Raw genomic sequence first — 20,684 nt, forward strand, 5'->3', positions numbered from 1 at the left:
ACACTCATGTGAGTGATTTGTTTACTGTATGAGTGGAGTTTGTTATTTGGGTGAGGCAGGGAGTCTGGATATTTATTTTGTATGTTTTTATGTATTGTTGTTTTTATGTCTTGCCTGGGACTGCAGATGTAAATTAGCCTGAGGCTAACTCTGGTACGATGCATTAAATGGCAACATTTATGTTTTAATTGTACATGGTCCCTTATAAAATAAACTGAAACTGAAACTTAACAAGACATCATTCTTTGCAGTGTACCTCAAGATATTGAACCTGCCTAGATAAAAAGATACATAAATTCCATTCTGTTCAGTAAAAATGAAAAGGCAAATAGGTAGGTATAGGTCCTAAGGTTTCTGAAGTGCAAGTTCAGCTACGTATATTTAGCCAGTAGCTGTAGAGAAGCGGTGTACTTTTCCCCACTCTCACATGAGCAATAAGCAGAAAAACTCATCTGATGCCAGCAGACGGAAACCGCTGAAACAATGGTGTGACACACTTTCCTGCCTTTGCACACAGTGTGTTTGTGCCTATATATATGTGTTTGTGTGAGAGCAGGGTGGAGGCCTGCCTGACAGGTGGGTGGGTCACATCTGTTTCCTGCTCTCCAACACTTATCTTCCAGAACGTTCCTCCACCTCGTTCCTGTCACTGTTCCATCCGGAGTGTGTAATCTCTATTTCAGCTCTATATGTACTGCTTCCTGCTCATTTCCTTCAGTCTCTGGACAGTACAGACACTTACAGACCTATGGGAAATGGCTATTCACGTGATAGACATTTCTATCAAGGTGCCCAGTGACGTTACATCATTTGGTACAATGATGCTGATTTCAGAAGGCCCAGGCCCACTCATACTGCTTGCTGTCAATCTGAAATGCTTTGGCATGAAAAAAATAACTACTGCTTTAATGGTTACAGTCCTTCCTGTTTCTCCATCTACTCCACTCTGAGTCTATTCTGTACAAGTCGTACAATAGTGAGTTGACACTGATTAGGCTCTATTCACACACCATACAATGTGAACACAAAGCACAAACTGATACAGATCAGTGTGGCAAACAAAATTCAATCAGCACAAATGCCAAGCAATTATGACAATCACTGAATTGTGAGGTCCTTGCTGCAGCTGGAGTCCTTGAGTTATCTTCAAAATCAGACCAAAGGGGGAACGATTCTGTTCAACGTTAGGAAATGTATGATGTGGTCAGTAAATCATAACTACTAATTTAAAGTCCCAACTACTGGTTTGTAGTCATAAGTATTAGTTTAAAGACAACTATTTGTTTAAAGACATAACTGGTTTAAAGCCATAATCATTGGTTTAAAGTCATAACTGCTGGTATAAAGTTATAACTACTGGTTTAAAGCCATAACTACTGGTTTAAAGTTATACCTACTGGTTTAAAGTTATACCTACTGGTTTCAAGTCATAACTACTGGTTTAAAGCCATAACTACTGGTTTAAAGCCATAACTACCGGTTTAAAGTTATACCTACTGGTTTAAAGTTATACCTACTGGTTTAAAGCCATAACTACTGGTATAAACTTATAACTACTGGTGTAAAGCCATAACTACTGGTATAAAGTTATAACTACTGGTTTAAAGTCATGAATACTGGTTTAAAGTTATACTTACTGGTTTCAAGTCATAACTACTGGTTTAAAGCCATAACTACTGGTATAAACTTATTACTACTGGTTTAAAGCCATAACTACTGGTATAAACTTATAACTACTGGTGTAAATCTCTAACTACTGGTTTAAAGTTATACCTACTGGTTTTAAGTCATAACTATTCATTTAAAGTTATAACTACTGGTTTAAAGTCATAAATCCTGGTTTCAAGTCATAACTGCTGGTTTAAAGCCATAACTACTGGTTTAAAGTTATAATTACTGGTTTAAAGCCATAACTACTGGTGACAGAAAGACAAAACTACTGGTTTAAAGTCATAACTACAAGTTTTTAAATGTAAAATTGACTCAGGCACATTAGCCAAGAAAAAGGTCAATGACCTAGTGTAGCCTGATTAAGCTGCCTAGACAGCATGAGTTTTGTTCCCAGTTTAAGTAATTGCAAATTCCTGCCCACTAACCAGTTGTACCCTATCACAGTGCAGCTACCAACCTGGGACCAACCTGAGGAGATGAAGGCTGACATGTTCTTTTTTTGTGAAAAACATCACCAGAATACTGGACACGCTCAGAGAATATTGTCATATTTCTATTTGAGCTAACAGATATCCATATAAGCTCGTGGTGCTCAGATTGAGAGGAGAGATGATCACAGCACCAACTGAAATTTGACAAACTGAAATGGGAAAAAAGGTAGAGGCTACATGGTGTAGTAAGTGAAACTTAGTGCTGTATTTCGTGATGTCTGCTTAAATTGTCTGTCAGTAGTGCATGGGGCTACAAATTTATTTTGTTCATCCTGAATAATGAATAAAATCTAATATTGGAGCATCTGGGGATTTTTATAAATCCTACCTGGTTTAACATTGTCTCAACAAAAGACATGTCGTCACTCTAATCCAGTGTGTTTGCCTGAATATGACTGTAATACACTGTAAATATTTGCGTAGTAACCTGCTTTTTTAAAAATCACAATCACTATTATTCACTATCAAATATTAACTATAATACACAAAACTAAAAGAGAAGGTGATGTGTATTAATTGGCTTAGTGTCAGGCCAATATTGGATATTGATTTCAGTACAATTTAAACACTGACCTATACCATATAAAAACAGAATGTCTTGTGATAATCCTACACTTAGTGCACATCATTTATCAATTACAAGAATATCAACTACATCGAGTGCACATGGTTTATAAAGAGTAATAACAACTCCTCTGGTCTTCTGAGTCTGTTTTCGATTAATCCTGAACCTCAGGAAAGAAACAGAACTCCACTATAAGAGAGAGAAAGAGTGTGTTGAGTGGAGAATGCGTCTGGGAAATCCCTTCTTTCCTGTTCACCTTCTCCACCTACCATTTAGCCCCTGCAGCTGGCACAGAGCTCACTGTAAGATTCAGAAAACAGTGTACGTGTTTATGTTTCAGGCTGCTGTGCTTCTAATTCAGCCATAATTCGGCACTTTGGTCTATATTTAAGTCGCTAATGCTTTAAAAGTGCTGTAATTATGAGGTCTTTACCTCCACAAAGCTTTCTTTCTCCTACAAATATACTGTAGATGATATAGTATAAAGACTTAAATGATATCGCACTGTGACGTGAACATGCTGCGATACTCAGTGAAAAGTTACAGGCACCTCTAGATTTTGGCAGGAGGATGAACAGATGAGAAAGAATAGGTTCGTCCTCATTTTGCCTCTCGACAGGTGTCCTTGGGTCAACAAGAGTGGAGCTGAAATTAAATTTTGTCTGCCATGTGCAAACGTGATCTGATCACATGACACCATCACAAACCTTTTGTTTTGCTCTGTTGGTTCAACATACTGAGGACGATATTGCTTTATGTTACACAGGAGCAACCTTAACTAAGCTAGATAGCTTATACAACAGTAGTTTAAAATAGTTTATATTACTGATCCTGGTCATGAACTTGGCTAGTTTTAATTACGCAATGAAATTCAAACTAAGCTACTGGATTTAATTACACGAGACAATAGTTTATCTCAAGATACTTAGCTTGCTAATGGACTTGGCTAGTGGTTTTAATTACACAATAAAATAGTCTAATTAGTTCACTGGAAAAATGATAGTTTTAACTGTGCAAACTATACAAGCTTTTAATTACACATTAACTTCATGGAGCTCCATGTAAAAGCTTGATAATTAACTTGGTTGTTTTTACACAGTATATTTGCTCATTTTACATTAGCACTTAGCTTATTAGCACAGCTATTGTTTTTGATGACACAATAACTTAATATTACTCAGCTAAATAGTTTGGTTCACTATTGTTGATGAAGCTTATCTAATAATAGCGATAGCTTGCGCGTTAAAAGTTTAACTTTTTTTTGTTAAGTAGTTTGGTTAATTCATGTTACCTCCCTAGCAATAGTTAGCTGATTTTATGTTACAGAGCTAGCCAAATTTTCTTATGAGCTATCCATCCATCCGTTATCCGTAGCCACTTATCCTGTTCTACAGGGTCGCAGGCAAGCTGGATCCTGTCCTAGCTGACTATGGGTGAGAGGCGGGGTTCACCCTGGACAAGTCGCCAGGTCATCACAGGGTTGACACATAGGCTACGTTTACATTAGACCGTATCTGTCTCGTTTTCTTCGCGGATGCACTGTCCGTTTACATTAAACCGCCTGGAAACGCCGGGAAACGGGAATCCGCCAGCGTCCACGTATTCAATCCAGATCGTGTCAGCTCCGGTGCTATGTAAACATTCAGAATACGCGGATATGCTGTGCTGAGCTCTAGCTGGCGTCTCATTGGACAACGTCACTGTGACATCCACCTTCCTGATTCGCTGGCGTTGGTCATGTGACGCGACTGCTGAAAAACGGCGCAGACTTCCACCTTGTATCACCTTTCATTAAAGAGTATAAAAGTATGAAAATACTGCAAATACTGATGCAAATACTGCCCATTGTGTAGTTATGATTGTCTTTAGGCTTGCCATCCTTCCACTTGCAAGTGGTAAGTGATATGCACTGGGATCACACACACAGCGGCTCAGTCCCGAATCACAGCTTGTTCACTTCACTCGCGCGCTCTGTGAGCTGCGCAGGGCCGGAGTGCGCACCCTCCAGAGGGCACTCGCTGTTCAGGGCAGAGTGATTTGAAGCGCAGGATGCCTGCGGAGCCGAGCGTATCCGTGTATTGGTGTTGCTGTGTGCATGCGAATCGTGTATTGGTGTTGCTGTGTGTGTGCACGCTAATCGTTTTAAAAACGTTAATCTGATGATCCGCTGATACGGTCTAATGTAAACATGGGCATAGACACAGACAACCATTCACACTCACATTCACACCTACGGTCAATTTAGAGTCACCAGTTAACCTAATCTGCATGTCTTTGGACTGTGGGGGAAACCGGAGCACCCGGAGGAAACCCACGCGGACACGGGGAGAACATGCAAACTCCGCACAGAAAGGCCCTCGCCGGCCCCGGGGCTCGAACCCAGGACCTTCTTGCTGTGAGGCGACAGCGCTAACCACTACACCACCGTGCTGCCCTTCTATGAGCTTGTTAATGTTAAATAAACAATTGTGCAATTAAAATTATACGAGGGTAAGTCATAAAGTTCTAAGACAGATGATATAATTTCAAAAGGTGTGAAAAACATCCCTCAGAATTCTACAACGAAGGAATTCTCCGATGGAAACCGCTTGCAGAAGTGTTTAGACTTAAATGGGGGATATGTAGAGAAATAGCTTTGTCATTTTCATAAATAAAGATTTTTTTTCAATTTGTCTTAGAACTTTTTGACTTACCCTCATATTTTCTTGCAATTTATGCAAATGAAACCACAGCAGTAGAAAGAATTGCTCCTAGTGAGATTCTGAGTTAAATTTAGCATAGCTTAAAGTTCAGCCATTGTTGTGAAGCTAGTTAATGACTGATGCTAATAATTTAGTTATCGATAACTCAGCCTCTACGTCTTTTATACAGCCAGTGTAAAGACAGCATAACAATGGGACTGAGAAAAGTCAGTATCTCAAAAATATCAATATTTCTGTAGAGAAGTAAATTACTCTGAGACTCAGTCTGAGTAAAACGACACCAGATTTTATCTCTCATCAGCTGTTATCTAAGCGTCCATGAATTCTAGTGGATGAAAAGACAAATCGTGAATCTCTGAAATTTTTGACTTCTAAAGTCATGAATATGTCTGTGAAGATTCTCAGTCATCCAGGTCATAGTAACTGTGGGTGGTAAAAGAGAGCAACTGGACTTGCTTGAAGATTCTTGAAGACGTTTCACCTCTCATCCGAAAGGCTTCTTCAGTTCTGTCTGACTGATAGGGAGTATCAGGTATTTATCCTCTCATGGATGAAAAGCAATCCTAAGGTGTCGTTGAGTCATCCTGTTGGTGTGGGTCACTGGGGGCTGGGTGTGAACAACCTCGAGAGTCACTGGGGTGATCAATGGGTTGTTGGTTCTCTCTGTCCTCCTGTGAGTCACTGAAAACAGCTGGGTTTTGGTGTGCATTCAGTTGTCTGGGAAGTGTGCCAAGGACTGCATTGTAGGTGGCTGATAAATGATGTCTTAGACCCCCACCTCTGTTCAGTGATGGCCGTTCCAGGTTGACAAAAATGGCTTCTTTAACTCCTCGCTCATACCAACGATGCTCTTTGGCTAAAATGCGTACATTGCAATCCTGAAATGAGTGTCCTTTTATATTTAGTACATTTAGTATGTCATGAATACTACAAAATATGCTTTTCATGTGGACTTGTCTTGTAAATGCAACAAGAAGACAGAGTCATCTATATCCCTCACCCTATATACCAACTATATACCAAGTTTCAGTATATTATTTGTCACATTTTTCAAGTTCTGCTGCAGGAAACCAACCCGACCTCTTTGCACTGACCTCAGCAGCCCGTGGCATAAACCCACTGGTGAGCTAAAAATTAAAATTTGTCACATTTCTGAGTATCAAAAGGCACATATACATTACTTAATCAACACATACAACAACTTTCAAGACCATACCACTCATAGTTTTCAAGTTCTGCTCCGGAAACAAAACCTAAGACTAACCTGAGAGACTAAGTCTGAAATTGTTTCCATGGAAAAATAAAAAATCAAAATCACGTTTTCATTAGAGCGGTGGATAATAAAAACACGTAACACATGACCCTGTTTAAATTCTTGATTTGATTGGAATGGAGACTCTCCATTAGCAGCATAACTGATTGATTGGACAGATCAGATTTTAGTGGGTTGAAACATGTGGTTATGATACAAACCAGAGCACAGAGAAGATCCACAGCTTCTAGGATGAGCTCCTGGTGGCCAACACGACTAACGGCAAGCTCCTTCAGGTCCTGGTGGGAGATCTTCAACAGCTGCTGGCCATCAATCTTCTCCTTTTCAAAGTTTGGGATGTACTGCTGGATACTGTCGTCCAGTCCTGACAGAGACAGGGAAGAAGACATCACACAAAGAATGTCTTTCAGCAAGACTGTCAAAGGACTTGCCTATTTCGACAGCATAAGAGTGTTAATGCAAACACAGAGGCGATGAGTCAATAAAAGATATTTGCTTTGGCCTGATGAGCTCCTCACTGAAATATTTTTTACTCTTCTGAGAATAGTGTTGGGCTAAAACCCCTCAAACTGCAGTGGTTGATACTTATGAGGTCATTCACATACATAGGGAGACAGAGAGAAGAACGAATAAGCCTGAGTGTAAGAGTATGTGCTAGGACTGCTACTATAAACACACAATACATAAATCAGAGGACGACAGATATGATCTTGGGGCCTGTGTCCACCAAATGCATTTTTTTTTGTGCTGGCAGCATCTGTTTTCTATGCAATTCCTATAATGTTCAGTGTTGACAGTGCTCAACATCTTCAGCACTAAAATGCACTCAGCATACAGTTGTTTTCCGTTGTGCTTAGGGCACTTTCAGTTGAAAGTAGTTCAACTTTAGGAACACTGCCAAACTCGTCAAAGTCACTTCTCTCTCACCGATCAAACAAAATCAGAAAAGGGGTGGGACTTGTTGACGCAATTCATCAACAGACTATAAGCAAATGCAGAACCGTTCAGCAGAGCTGATGGTTTCCTTATAATTGGTCTACATTCAGGCGATGGATGGACTGATCTCAAATAAGCCTTGAAAACAGGCATCACCCAAACACAACTCTTGCACCTATCAGTGGTTCTCTCCCAGCTGCTTTCTTGCACGGTTTATATCATACACTCAGATGGTACATCAATTCCCATGGCGAGAGCTGCTGCCGAGTCCAGAATGAGATTTCTTTCCATCGTTTTAGCTAACCTCTCTAAAGTAATTAGAGACTTGGAATTCACAATGAAGGAATGCCAAAGTGCGGGATGTTTTTTTGTAACCTAGCAACAATATGTGCTTAAGTCAAGCACTCTGAAAATGAAGTTGAGAGTGCTGTCAACATAAAAAATGAACACAGGCCCTTCGTCATCAAAGAAGGTTATCTTCCATGTCACCCTTTATCTACAATGGTCAGAAATCCATTTTCTCTTTTGTTCTCCCCCCACATTCTCTCTCTTTTGAATGACATTGACACTGACGCAATGTCTACTTTGGGTGGCTGTGTTGGACCTCACTTTACAATATTTGCTAACGTTTGCCACTTTTCATGGGGAAACCATGGCCTAATGGTTAGAGAAGCAGCTTTGGGGCTAAAAGGTTGCTGGTTTGATTCTGTGGACCAGCAGGAATGGCTGAAGTGACTGGTTCCCAGGTTGCACTGGGTATGTTGTATGTCGCTTTGGATAAGAGCATTTGCTAAATCAATCAAATTTTATTTATATCGCCCTTTACAATAACCAAAAGGTACCCAAAGTGCTTTACATCAAAGCCATAAAACAGAACACCAAAACACAAAAACACAGGTTTTGACTGCGGAAGGTGCCACCGTGCTGCAGATTACCAAAAGCCTTTCAGAAGTACATGAAATAAAACAGACGAAACAAAGCATCCCTCAAAAACAAGACTCCCCTAGTCAGGATTGTATGCCAATCTAAAAAAAGTAGGTCTTCAACTTTGATTTAAAAAGGCCGGGATCAGTAGTGGTGCGAATGTTGGGGGCAGATTGTTCCACAGTCTGGGAGCAGCGACAGCAAAAGAACGATCACCCCACTGTTTATATCTCGACCTTGGAACTTCTAACAGAAGCTGACCCGAAGAACGCAGGGCCCTACCATGATCACGAATAGTTAAAATCTCATGCCTGTAATGTAACGCCTGTAATGTAACGTTTCATAAACAACCCTAGTAATGTTGGCCCACTATTGGCAAGGATTGCAAGTGTGGTTGAAATCTGGTGGCCCAACATTTGCCTAATGGACAAAATTACATCGGGCCAACACTGGTACCAAGTGCTGGCCCAAAAGAATGGCTGATTTTGGTGAAATATCAGTTTGTATCTTGGATCAATGTGACTCTTAACCAACAACTTCACAAGTTTACAGTCACAGCCCTTGCAAGACTGCCTTGAGTGAATCCATACTGAGGGAAAATCACAAAACACTCCACTGACTTACTGAATAATAATTATTTGCCATGTTGTAGGTTGGATTTGCTAATGTTATTTATAGGTTCCCAATGTAACCCATTTATTCAGCTTTTTCCCCACTGCTTTATGTGCAGTCTAAATACCAAGCAGGTCAGGTGAACAAAAGCTTTATTATCACACTCTGGAAAAAAGGTACCACACGGTACCTTTCAGCGTACTAAAGCAGTCACTGGGGTGTTGCTGTTTTACTTTTTAACTTGAAGACTTACCATTTAAATTGGTTGCAAATCTGGAATTAATATTAATATGTATTTTTAATATTACATTAATAATGTAATATTGCATTAATATTGAAGCATGACTTGCCTTTGTTGTTTTGTAAAAACCACAAAACAACAGCCTATCTTAGTAGCTCCTAGTCTGCAGAAAAGTACCCACTCTGGAGAAGGTTTCTGGAAATAAATACACCCTGTTTCCTCTGGTGGAAGCACACCTAAGATTCCTGTCCTCCTAGAAATTTCTAGAAAATTCCAGTGCTCTAGAAAAGGCTCTTGAGTAGAAAGTAAATTCTCTCTTTCTTACAGGATATCTTCCCTGATACGTCTTCATTCTGTCTCTCTCTCTCTCCTTCTCTTTCTTCTCTGCTTGTGAAAAAGAGTGATGTGACGCTCACAGTAAGACGCCTTACATGCCATTTTTACGGACTCTCACATCTGCTCACTGCTCTTGTTTTTCTCAGTTTGTGTTTTGGGGGAGGGTGATGGAGTAAATAAATATTCGCTCCGTTGACCCTGGAGCTCGTGACCAAACTCCACTTATTGGCTCCATTTATTCTCAGTCTAGACAGCGGTGTGCACGTGCCCCGTGGTGATGCATTGAATGAGATCTCTCTGCTACTGTCTCTGCTGTGGGAATAACAGCGAATGGTGGTGCAAAGTTTTACACAACAATCACAATTAATGATGAAGTGTAACACGGTCAGTCTGCCATAACCATGACATGAAAATCAGGCCACTGACAACCCCAAACCAGAAAAAGTTGGGACGGTATGGAAAATGCAAATTAAAAAAAGGAAAGCAGTGATTTCTAAATTTATGAAATTTAAAAATTATGAACTGTACCCATTCCTGCATTTCAAGCCTGTGAAACTTTCCCAAAAAAGTTAGGATGGGGCAATTTAGGGCGAGTAATGAGGTACAACAATTAAATAATGAGGTGATGTCAACAGGTGATTGTAATCATGATTTGGTACAAAATGAGTATCCAGGAAAGGCCGAGTCTTTGAGGAAAGATGGGCCGAGGATCTCCAGTTTGTCAAGAAATGCATGAAAAAATTACTGAAATGATATTAAAGGATTTGGATATTTCACCCTCTATGGTGTATAATATCATTAAACAATTCAAGGAATCTGGAGAAATTGTAGTGTGTAAAGGGAAAGGGCTCAAGCCTAATCTGAACCCCCGTGATCTCCGATCCCTCAGACAGCACTGCATCAAGAACCGTCATTCATCTACAGCTGACAGAACCACATGGGCTCGGGATTACTTCAGCAAACCTTTATCAAGCTACAATATGGAGTTACATCCACAAACACCAGTTAAAACTTTACTGTGCAGAAAGGAAGCTTGATGTTAACTGTGTCCAGAAGCGCCGTCGACTTCTCTGGGCTCGGAGGCATCTGGGATGGACCATCACACAGTGGGAACAGGTATTGTGGTCAGACGAATCAGTATTCAGGTCTTTTTTTTTTTTTGGAAAGAACGCTGTGTGCTCCAGACCAAAGACAAAAAGGACCATCCAGACTGATACCAGGAACAAGTCCAAAAGCCAGGGTGTGTCATGGTATGGCGTTGGGTCAGTGCCTTTGGCAAAGGTAACTTACACTTCTGTGATGGAGCATTAATGCAGAAAAGTACACTGAGATTTTGGAGCAACATCTGGCTGCCTTCAAGACGACGTCTTTTCCAGGGAGATTTCAACAAGCCATTGCAAAACCACATTCTGCTCACAGTACAAAGGCGTGGCTGTGGAAGAAGAGGGCGTGTCCTCTCTGTCCCCAATAGAGAATGTGTGACGAATTTTGAAACAAAAAATATGACAACTTCGACCCGTACTGTTACACACCTTAAGACCTGTTTACAGGAAGAACGGGACAAAAATAACACCTGAAACACTTCATCACTTGGAGTCTTCAGTTTTTTAAGTGCTGTGAGAAGGAATGGGAACATTATAAAGTGGTAAATGTTTTATGGTCCTAACTTTTTTGAAATGTGTTGCAAGATTCAGAATTGTGTTTATTTTGAAAAAATGAAAAATTCATGAGGTAAAACATCAAATAACGTGCTGTTGTATAGGCTTGAGTGGGATACAGGTCAAAGATTATTTACAAATCATTGTTTTCAGTTTTAATTTCAATTTCAACATACCGTCTAACTTTTTCTGATTTGGGGTTGTATGTAGTTCAAGTGAGCTGCCAGCTATGTGTTTTAATTCCCACACTGATATACGGTACCATACAGCACTGGTACACATTCAAGGGTGAACTGAAGAAGCATGTTTTGTTGAAAAATCACAAAGAATTCCAGATTGTAACTTCTTTAGTTTTGCATTGGAGCTATGAGTCTAAAAGGGCTGAATATTGACACAGCAAAAAAATTATACAAGAATTAAAAGATTGTCCAATTTGGCCTTAATAAACACCAGTGGATGTTTAGCCTGCATCATCACTATAAAGTCTTGCCATTAAATAGCACTGCTTTTGATTTGTGATGGGTTGAAGAACTTAAATACGTCGAGGAAAATACAGGCTGCTTTTGATGTTTTTGCTTTTTTAATTTATGGCGACAAAAATTCTTTACTAAAACTCATCTGCATGCTGCTTGATTTTGTTTTCAATTTCTTTAAAAAAGATCACATGAATACTATTAATAATAATAATAATAATAATAATAATAATAATAATAGCACAGCATCCTATAACTGGAGCAGAATGGATTATAATAATATTATCTAATATCTAATTATTATCTAATATCTGTCAAAGTAAATTATGTTTTATTGATATGCTTAAGAATAATGAATACAGCAGCTGGATAGTGTGTGTATCGGGTTTCTCCTCCTGGTAAATGATTAATAGACTATTTCATGTCTAGGTTTTAACCCTGTAGATACAGTCCTGTTCAAAAGTCTGAGGCACGTGTAAAGAAACGCTGTCGACCAAAAATGGCTTAAAAATAATGAAATTAAATGTTTCAACATTAAAAAAATACTATTCAGTGAGCCATAATCAATGAAACAAAGTCAGTATTTGGTGTGAGACGACCCTTTGCTTTAAAAAATATATATATCCGTCTGAGGTCCAGTGAGGTCAGTTTTATGCGGAAATGATCTGTAGGTTTTCCTGAGCATCTTCCAGAACCAGCCACAGTTCTTCTGGACACTTTGACTGTCACACTCACTTCTTCATTTTACACCAAAACCCAGCAGCCTTCATTATGCTTTCTTTTTCATCTGAAAAGTGCTCTCTTATGGAATATACTGCTCAGATACAAACTTTTTTTCTGTAATGTTTAATTTTGTGCTGGAACAAACCCCCCCCCCACACACACACACACACCCCAATGTTTGGACTCTAAAATGTTTTTGTACTGACTCGATAATGTAGAAATCATAAAATAGAAATCTATAACAAAGTTTGGAAGGAAAAAAATAGGGAGACTGAGACTTTCGCACAGTACTGTCTGGCTCAACACTAAAGTCAAGAAACATTTTTTTTTAAATAGAACGGCATATTTTAGACCTTTATAAACCCATCTACGTATACAGACCATAAGAACGATGTCACACATGCACCTTCTTTTCTGAGTAACATATTTAAGAGTAGCAGTTTTAGCTAAACTTCCGTCTTATGAAAGTCTGTGTGTGTTCAGGACGACCCTGAAATCTTGGAACATTTTCAATTCTTTGAAAGGAACAATAAACATTCTCCAGGACCGGAAATGCTCGAGAGAGACAGTGCTACTGCTTTTTGTACTTAGTGATTTTCCCACTGACTCAGAAAGAGAAGAAATGCTCTCATCTTGAAACTCCAGGACCAGTAACTATACAATAAGTACTTAACAATAACTTAGCAATAATAATAATAATAATATTATAATGGACATTTTCAATTCATTTTTAAAATTTAGCTTTTAACAGTAAACATGGTCATAAAGCAGATTTACAGAAATCTGGATGTACAGTATATTCTGACCCATAATGAGCAGGAACCAGTTTAAAAAAAAGTCGTCTCCAGTGTGAGAGCTAAAGCTCTTCCTTTAAAGGGATCCTCCAGCAGATTGATTTTCAAATTTATTAATCATAGATTTAAAAAATCAAACTTTCATTTTTGGAGACCAAACCATGCCCCCACACTCTTTGTTAATCTACCCAGAACCAGCTGTAGATCATGTAAAAATAAAAAATAAAAATAAAAAGATTTTAGAGCATGAAGTGTCATGTCACACTGCGAGTTGAGCCATTTTAAACCGAGATTTTAGAGCGCACAGCCACACACACACACTACACACACTTTCCCACACACACTTTCTGTAGATCATGTGAAAAAAAGATTTTGCAGCGTGAGGTCTCGTGTCTGATCCAGTTTCTGTCGGTGACGCTGTTCCAGTTGATCCAGCACACTTGGCATTTTCTCTGTGGAAATGCAGTCCAGTTCCAGCTTGTGCTTTCTTTTTAGCATCACTGTGGCATTTATATGCCACACAATGAGGCATACTTATTTAAAAACTGATAAATTTGGTAAAATACTTGTAAAACTAGCAAAACTATGATGTAAACAGAGAATATAAACAGCTGAGTTGCTCCACGCGACCGCCACCTGACATCACCGCATACGTCACTACGACAGGAAGCCCATCTGGCATTTTAAAGAAAATTCATTTTTCTCAAACACTACCTGGTCTCTGAAGTTTGATTTTTGAAATCTATGACTAATTTTACATAAAATAAGTTTGAAAATCAATCCGCTGGAGGATCCCTTTAAGTTTTCTCCCACAGAAGAGTCTTCAGACTGCAGTCAACAAGCTGTATTTTTTTTGTTGTTGTTGTTTTACTAATTTAAAAAGAGAGAAAATAGAAAGTTGGGTAAGGAAATGACTCTTTCCACCTGCTATAACGTAAGAAATGACAGGAACTTGTTTCCCGGATGTTCCACATTATTAAATGGAAACATAAGTGGTTAAAGGTATCATGTGTCCTTCTTTAATAAATAAACAAGTAATAATTGGCAAACTGCTGCAATATAAGATTAATACAACACTTTGTGATGTGCTGTTAAAGGAAAATAATCAGCTTCAGGTGGTACCAGTAACTCTGATTTTGAAAAACAGATTTAAACACAAAAAAGAAACAACCCAAACTCACTTAACTTGCATTATTAGACCGAGCGGAACTATGTTAAACTCATCGTTAATAATGTTTATGCGGTGATCCCAGAACGGTCAGACCTCATGCTGCTGTGTGAACTCTGTGCCACCAGATTTGAAGGAATGTTCCCAAGCGACTAGCATCAACGGCATGACATATTTGTGCATATTTTCTCATGCTCTGACATGCTTTGATGTCTAATCCAAGCTCGATAGCTGAATCCAAGCTGAGCACTTCAGGGAACCAAAGACGGATAAACGCGTTTGTGCTTTTGCCCTGACGTCTTGGGAAAGTCTGATCAGGTGGTCTAGCAGTCGACACACAAGTTTCATCATTTAATCTGGATTAAATGATTTAATCTAGATCATTTAATCTATTGAGTTTCATCATTTAATCTAGATACAGGTATACAGTGAGCTGAAACACTGATACTGTGATGCTACACTAAAAGCTCTCTACAATTATTGGCACCCCTTGTAAACGTGTTTTTGTTGAAAATACTGTAATTATTTCTTGATGAGTGATGTGTTTTTCTCTGAATAAATTCATTTCAATTAAAGGTTGGATTTTTCTTCTTTTTTCAGTGTGAGATGAAGTGACTTCATCACAAGGTGGATTTTTTTCCCAACTCTTTTTACTAATCTTTACAAAGGGTGCCAATAATTGTGGATGACACGATGTATGGAAATCACCGAAGTACAGAAAGTGCTAATAATATACAAGTGAAGAGAAGAGAAGCTAAAGTACAAATTTAATCAAGTCAAATGAGGTACATTATGGTACAATCCTAGGAATGTCTTGATACACACTGTGTGTGCTGCCAGCTTTCAGGAGCAGCTTAGCTTTGTGACGTTTATGAATCAGTGAATGACGTCTTGGCGAGAAGTGGAAAGTAACAAAATACAGCTAGAAGGGCATTCGGTAGAGTGTATACATTATATTACGGGCATTTAGCAAATGCTCTTATCCATGCATGTAACATGTGCCAGTCCCTGGCAATTTTTTTTATGACGCAACACGGTGCATTGAAATCGGTCAGTACGGTCAGTAGGGGACGGTATGATATGATATGAGCTAGATCTGGATCGTCATGTACTGTAATTGAACAGCTGAAGCCGAAAATAAAGCTTGGTGAACATCAACTGGTTGTTTTATTCTTATTCCATAAATAAATAGAAGCAAAATAGAAACCTTTATTCGTCACATGCACACTTCAAGCACAGTGAGATTCATCCTCTGCATTTAACCCGTCTGAAGCAGTGAACACACACACAGACCCAGAGCAGTGGGCAGCCACACCAGAGCGCCCGGGGAGCAGTCAGGGGTTCGGCACCTCGCTCAAGGGCACCTCAGCCCAAGGCCGCCCCACATTAACCTAACTGCATGTCTTTGGATTGTGGATATGTCACTAATATAGTTGAATGTTAATTATAAAAAGTCTTCAATCAAAAACAATCACAGCAACTTTTGGTAAAAAAAAAATTCATTAATATTACCAACAAGAGTGCTCTGAGAGCACAATATCCCCGGCTGGCAACTATATCTATGCTATAAGTGCTTAATACACCCTCATGAAATTGTCGAAGTACAAGTTTGGTAATCAAGGTCCATAACTCTGGTGAAATGTGACCGAATTGAACAAAATTGTAATATATGCATTAATGACATATAGCAAAGCCTTTTGCAAAGTTTCGGAAAATTCCTGCAAAAATTGTGAGAGGAGTTGATTTCAGAAAACGAGCACACTTTCATGAACTTGTCAACGTACAAGTTTGGTAATCAAGGTCCATAACTCTGAAAAAATTCAACCGAATTGAACTAAATTGAAATATGCTTATTACCAACATATAACCAAGCCTTTTGCTAAGTTTCATGAAATTCCTCCAAGAATTGTGAGAGGCGTTCATTTCAGAAAACAAGCACACCCTCATGAAATTGTCAAACTACAAGTTTGGTAATTGAGGGCTATAACTCTGGTAAAATGCGACTGAATTGAACAAAATTGCAATATGCATATTATAGACATATAACAAAGAATCCTATCAGGTTTCATGAAATTCTTTCAAAAATTGTGAGAGGAGTTGATTTCAGAAGATGAGTACCTTTCCCAGGACAGACAGACAGACAGACAGATAGATGGACATACAGACGTCACCATGACATAATCCCCCTTTGGGCCTTTCAGCCAGCAGGGGATAAAAAAGAGTGACTTTCAGGGAGGCCTGCAAGTGCCAGGAAATACACTAGAATGCATCTCCGAGCATGTAAAACCTGCCTAAGGCGGCCCCTGAACCCCCAGCCGTTATGACTGGTGCCACTACGCCGATATTTTGGTTGAGTTAGAACCCTGGATATTACACGGTTGTGTGAAGATATGAAGTTTATCTTCGAGTGGTGAATGTATACAGTACATCACAAGTGAGCAAATTGAACAAGTGAAAATATTTTCAACATGAGAAGATAAACTTCATATCTTCATGCCACTGTGTAATGTTCTTTAGATTATATGGACACATCCACACAAAAAAAAGCAAGCTCATGAAAAGAATTTTAATTTTGAACCGGTTCACCATTCTGACAACGCGCATCTAGTCAGTGGGAAAACACTGGAAGTGACGTCATAGGAGTAAAATATCAGGAAATGTGTCTCTCAGATCTGTGATGTATTTCGTATGAAAAATGTGAGTTTTTTAACATGAGAAGATAAACTTCATATCTTCAAGCCAACATGTGATTTTATTTTTATTATATCGACACATTCACAAACACAAAGTCCCAAATTTATCAAAACAATTCATCAATTTCCTCACGAGTGACAGATAGAGATTTATGTCCCGGTTTTGGTTCTCCATGTCCCGGATGGAGCTCGGATGAAAAATCCCAGTGGAGTATTTCACAGTAAAGCACTCAGGGAGCAGTTGGGGATTAGGCGCCTTGCTCAAGGGCACTTCAGCCATTCCTGCTGGCCCAAGGAATCAAACCAGTGACCTTTTGGTCCCAAAGCTGTTTCTCTAACCTTTAGGTCATGGCTTCCCCAGCCAAGCCACATACTGTATTCAGATTTGCATCAGAATCTAATCATCTGATCCTTGGTTTACTTTGCCTCAAAATTTCATCAAAATCCATTCACTACTTTTTGAGTTACGTTGGAAACAAACAAACCAACAGAGGTGAAAACATAACCTCTTCCAACAAAGTTGGCAGAGGTAATGACTATATTACTAGAATTAAGCTTTAATTTCACCTAATACTTTTGACTCACTGCATTTCAAAAGAAAAATCTCTACTTCCTTCTCACTACATTTTCGACCATCATTATATCTCTCTATCATCAGATATTAGTCAAGTCCTCTGATGACATTTTAGCATCAGACAGCTTCAAGGAGTCTTCGCAAGTAAAGTACTGTAAATTCTTACACACTGTTAAATTCTCACTTTAACAGACATGATAGTGAGAATAAGGCATAATATTCTATCCACATTCACTGGATATGAGCAATCGCATGCTCTGATTGGCTACTCTACCACTCGGCTATCAGCTCATATACCGCAAGTAGAGAAAAACAAAATGGCAGAGCGTGTTGCTGAACCAACTGAGGACGAAATAAAAACTCTATTCGAAAACAAAACCCCCCAAAACTACAAAAAAGCAACAAAATATGTTTGATGGTAAGACCGTATCTTTTTTTTTATTTTACAAGAATTATTATTAGCGCATTTTTCACAAATTGCTCCTGTCATTTTGCCAGATTGTTTACATTCTAAGCGGAAATGATTTTATCAGATGTTTTGTATAAAGTTTTTATTTATTGAATTTGCAAAAAATAAAAGTAAAAATGCTCCGTTTCTCAAAATCCAGTGAATGTGGAGAGAATAAAACAGTTATTCCACTCAATCTCATCGTACAGGGATTATAGACAACTCGGTGCTACGCGCCTCGTCGCCCGTCAGCTCATGTGCGACTCGATTTCGTGGAATAACTGTTAATTATCCATCACTGAATGTGTCTCCTGCTACGTACACTTTATATTCATTAAGGCAGTTTATATTGTGACAGATAGTTATTGGCATTCAGCTAGTGTGTATAATCAGACTTATGCTAGCTAGCATTGACAGATTAGGAATGAAGCCGTTGTTCATCAGCCTTAGCTAATGTTTGCTAATATTCCTTGGTTCCTTTATAAAGAGAATTTACCATCAGTAACTAAAACCAGTGTGTGATTTGAGGCAGTTTTCTTTTTGAGCAGATATTTAAAGTGCAATAAGACTGTTTAAGTGTATTGTAAAGCACTTCTAATGGTTCCACTGTTCATGTCTCTCCCTTTCTTAGAACGGAGAATGCAGCTGTTGTACCATGGGCTGAAAAGAGGGGCTAACATTGCCCTTTGCCCTCTCTTTCGCCTCCATCTCTTTCTGTCCCTTTGATTTGGAGAAAGTGAATCCACCCCACACATAGAAGCTCCATTCACTCAGCCGTCTCCACAGCAGAGGACAGAATTACACGAAAAACACTAAAAATGTTAAGAATCCTTTTCCCCGTATGACCACATAACTCACTCACAGACAATTTTAAAAGGCTCACAAGTTTATTTTCAGCATGAATTTGAGCCCAGTGCTACCAGCTGGTGCTGATTAGCATTTTAAAGTCATGACAAGACAGAAAGAGACAAAAGACACCTCGGCTTCGGAAACACAAAAGCCATCTGTCACCACGCATGGCAAACAATCCTAGTTCATGCACTTGGGGTGTGTGTGTGTGTGTGTGTGTGTGTGTGTGTGTGTGTGTGTGTGTGTGTGTGTGTGTGTTTACTTGTTGCTTTCTCTGCGTGTTTTTGTCCCCGTGTTCAAAAACAAGAAGCAAACACAGGGTTCTAGTTCATGGGGTTTTCTACCAACTCAGACGACTGGAAGAGTCGCAGACGAGTGTAAAAGCAGCCAAAGCGCTCGAGGCTTGGATTACAGGTAGTGAATGTCTGATCTGACAAATGTTTTTTTTGCCATCAATAATGACAAGAAGAAAAAGCTGTTCTGTCTGTCAACGGAAATGATTTTTCAGACTTCCGTTGAAAATACAACAGAGTGAACGGAAATGTTATCAATGCACTAAAAACCTTTGATATGACACATTTATGCAGGATGAGACATGAAGCAGAATCATGTTGCACTGGATGACACACAGCACCGCTGACTATTCTATTCACTACAGACTCGTCTGTGTTTATTTTTTATTTATTCAATGTCTATTTAAGCAATATCACACGAGACAGAGTGCTGTTGCACTGAAAATCAGTTGTAATTAACCTAATTATTTGGTCGTAAGGACAAACAACACAACGTCGAGTGTGATATTGCTTTTATACACCAGTGTTATAAACAAGAACATAATATCAAGGAAGTGACATTCCAAACTCAATATGGCCAAATGTTCTGGGTATTTATTTATTTTTTTGCTTAAATGAGAACATAATAAGATGTAATAAGATAAATATTTAACAATTATTCCATGAAATCGAGTCGTACATGAGCTGATAGCTATAAGTCGTGTACGACGAGATCGAGTGGAATAACTATTTTATTCCCTCCACATTCACTGCATTTTGAGAAACTGAGCAGTTTTATTTTTTGAAAATTCAATAAATAAAAACTTTATATGAAACGTCCGACAAAATCATTTCCACTTAGAATGTAACCAAACCGGAAATGACAGGAGCAATTTGTGAAAAATACGATAATAATAATAATTCTTGAAAAATAAAAAAGATTCGTTCTTACCATCAAATACTTTTATTCCATATTTTGTTGCTTTTTTTGTATCTTTTCGGGTTTTGTTTTCGAGTAGAGCTTTATTTTGTCCTCGGTTGGTTCAGCAACACGCGCCGCCATTTTGTTTTTCTTTACTCACGGTATATGAGCTGATATCCTAGTAGTAGAGTAACCAATCAGAGTGCGCGATTGCTCATATCCAGTGAATGTGGATAGAATAAAATCTCTTAGTTAATCTTCTCTGTTAACATTTATTCAGAACTAGACAGGGACACTCTAACGAGTGCAAACCCCGCCTTTTCCCTATTAAAATACATTGGGTGAAAATTTCGAAGTTC

The 20,684-nt window shown here is 38.8% G+C and overlaps 1 protein-coding gene across 1 annotated transcript in view; it reads right to left on the minus strand.

The window, feature by feature from the left end:
• The window catches only part of LOC132882657 (CNK3/IPCEF1 fusion protein-like), a 137,301-nt gene that overhangs the window by 103,728 nt on the left and 12,889 nt on the right, over positions 1-20,684 (minus strand). Inside the window, exon 2 of the mRNA XM_060915740.1 lies at positions 6,903-7,066. Within this exon, the coding sequence (XP_060771723.1) occupies positions 6,903-7,066 (164 nt within the window). The remainder of the gene's footprint in view (positions 1-6,902; positions 7,067-20,684) is intronic.

This window comes from Neoarius graeffei, chromosome 3, assembly GCF_027579695.1.
Source record: "Neoarius graeffei isolate fNeoGra1 chromosome 3, fNeoGra1.pri, whole genome shotgun sequence".
Classification (NCBI taxonomy): Eukaryota; Metazoa; Chordata; class Actinopteri; order Siluriformes; family Ariidae; genus Neoarius; species Neoarius graeffei.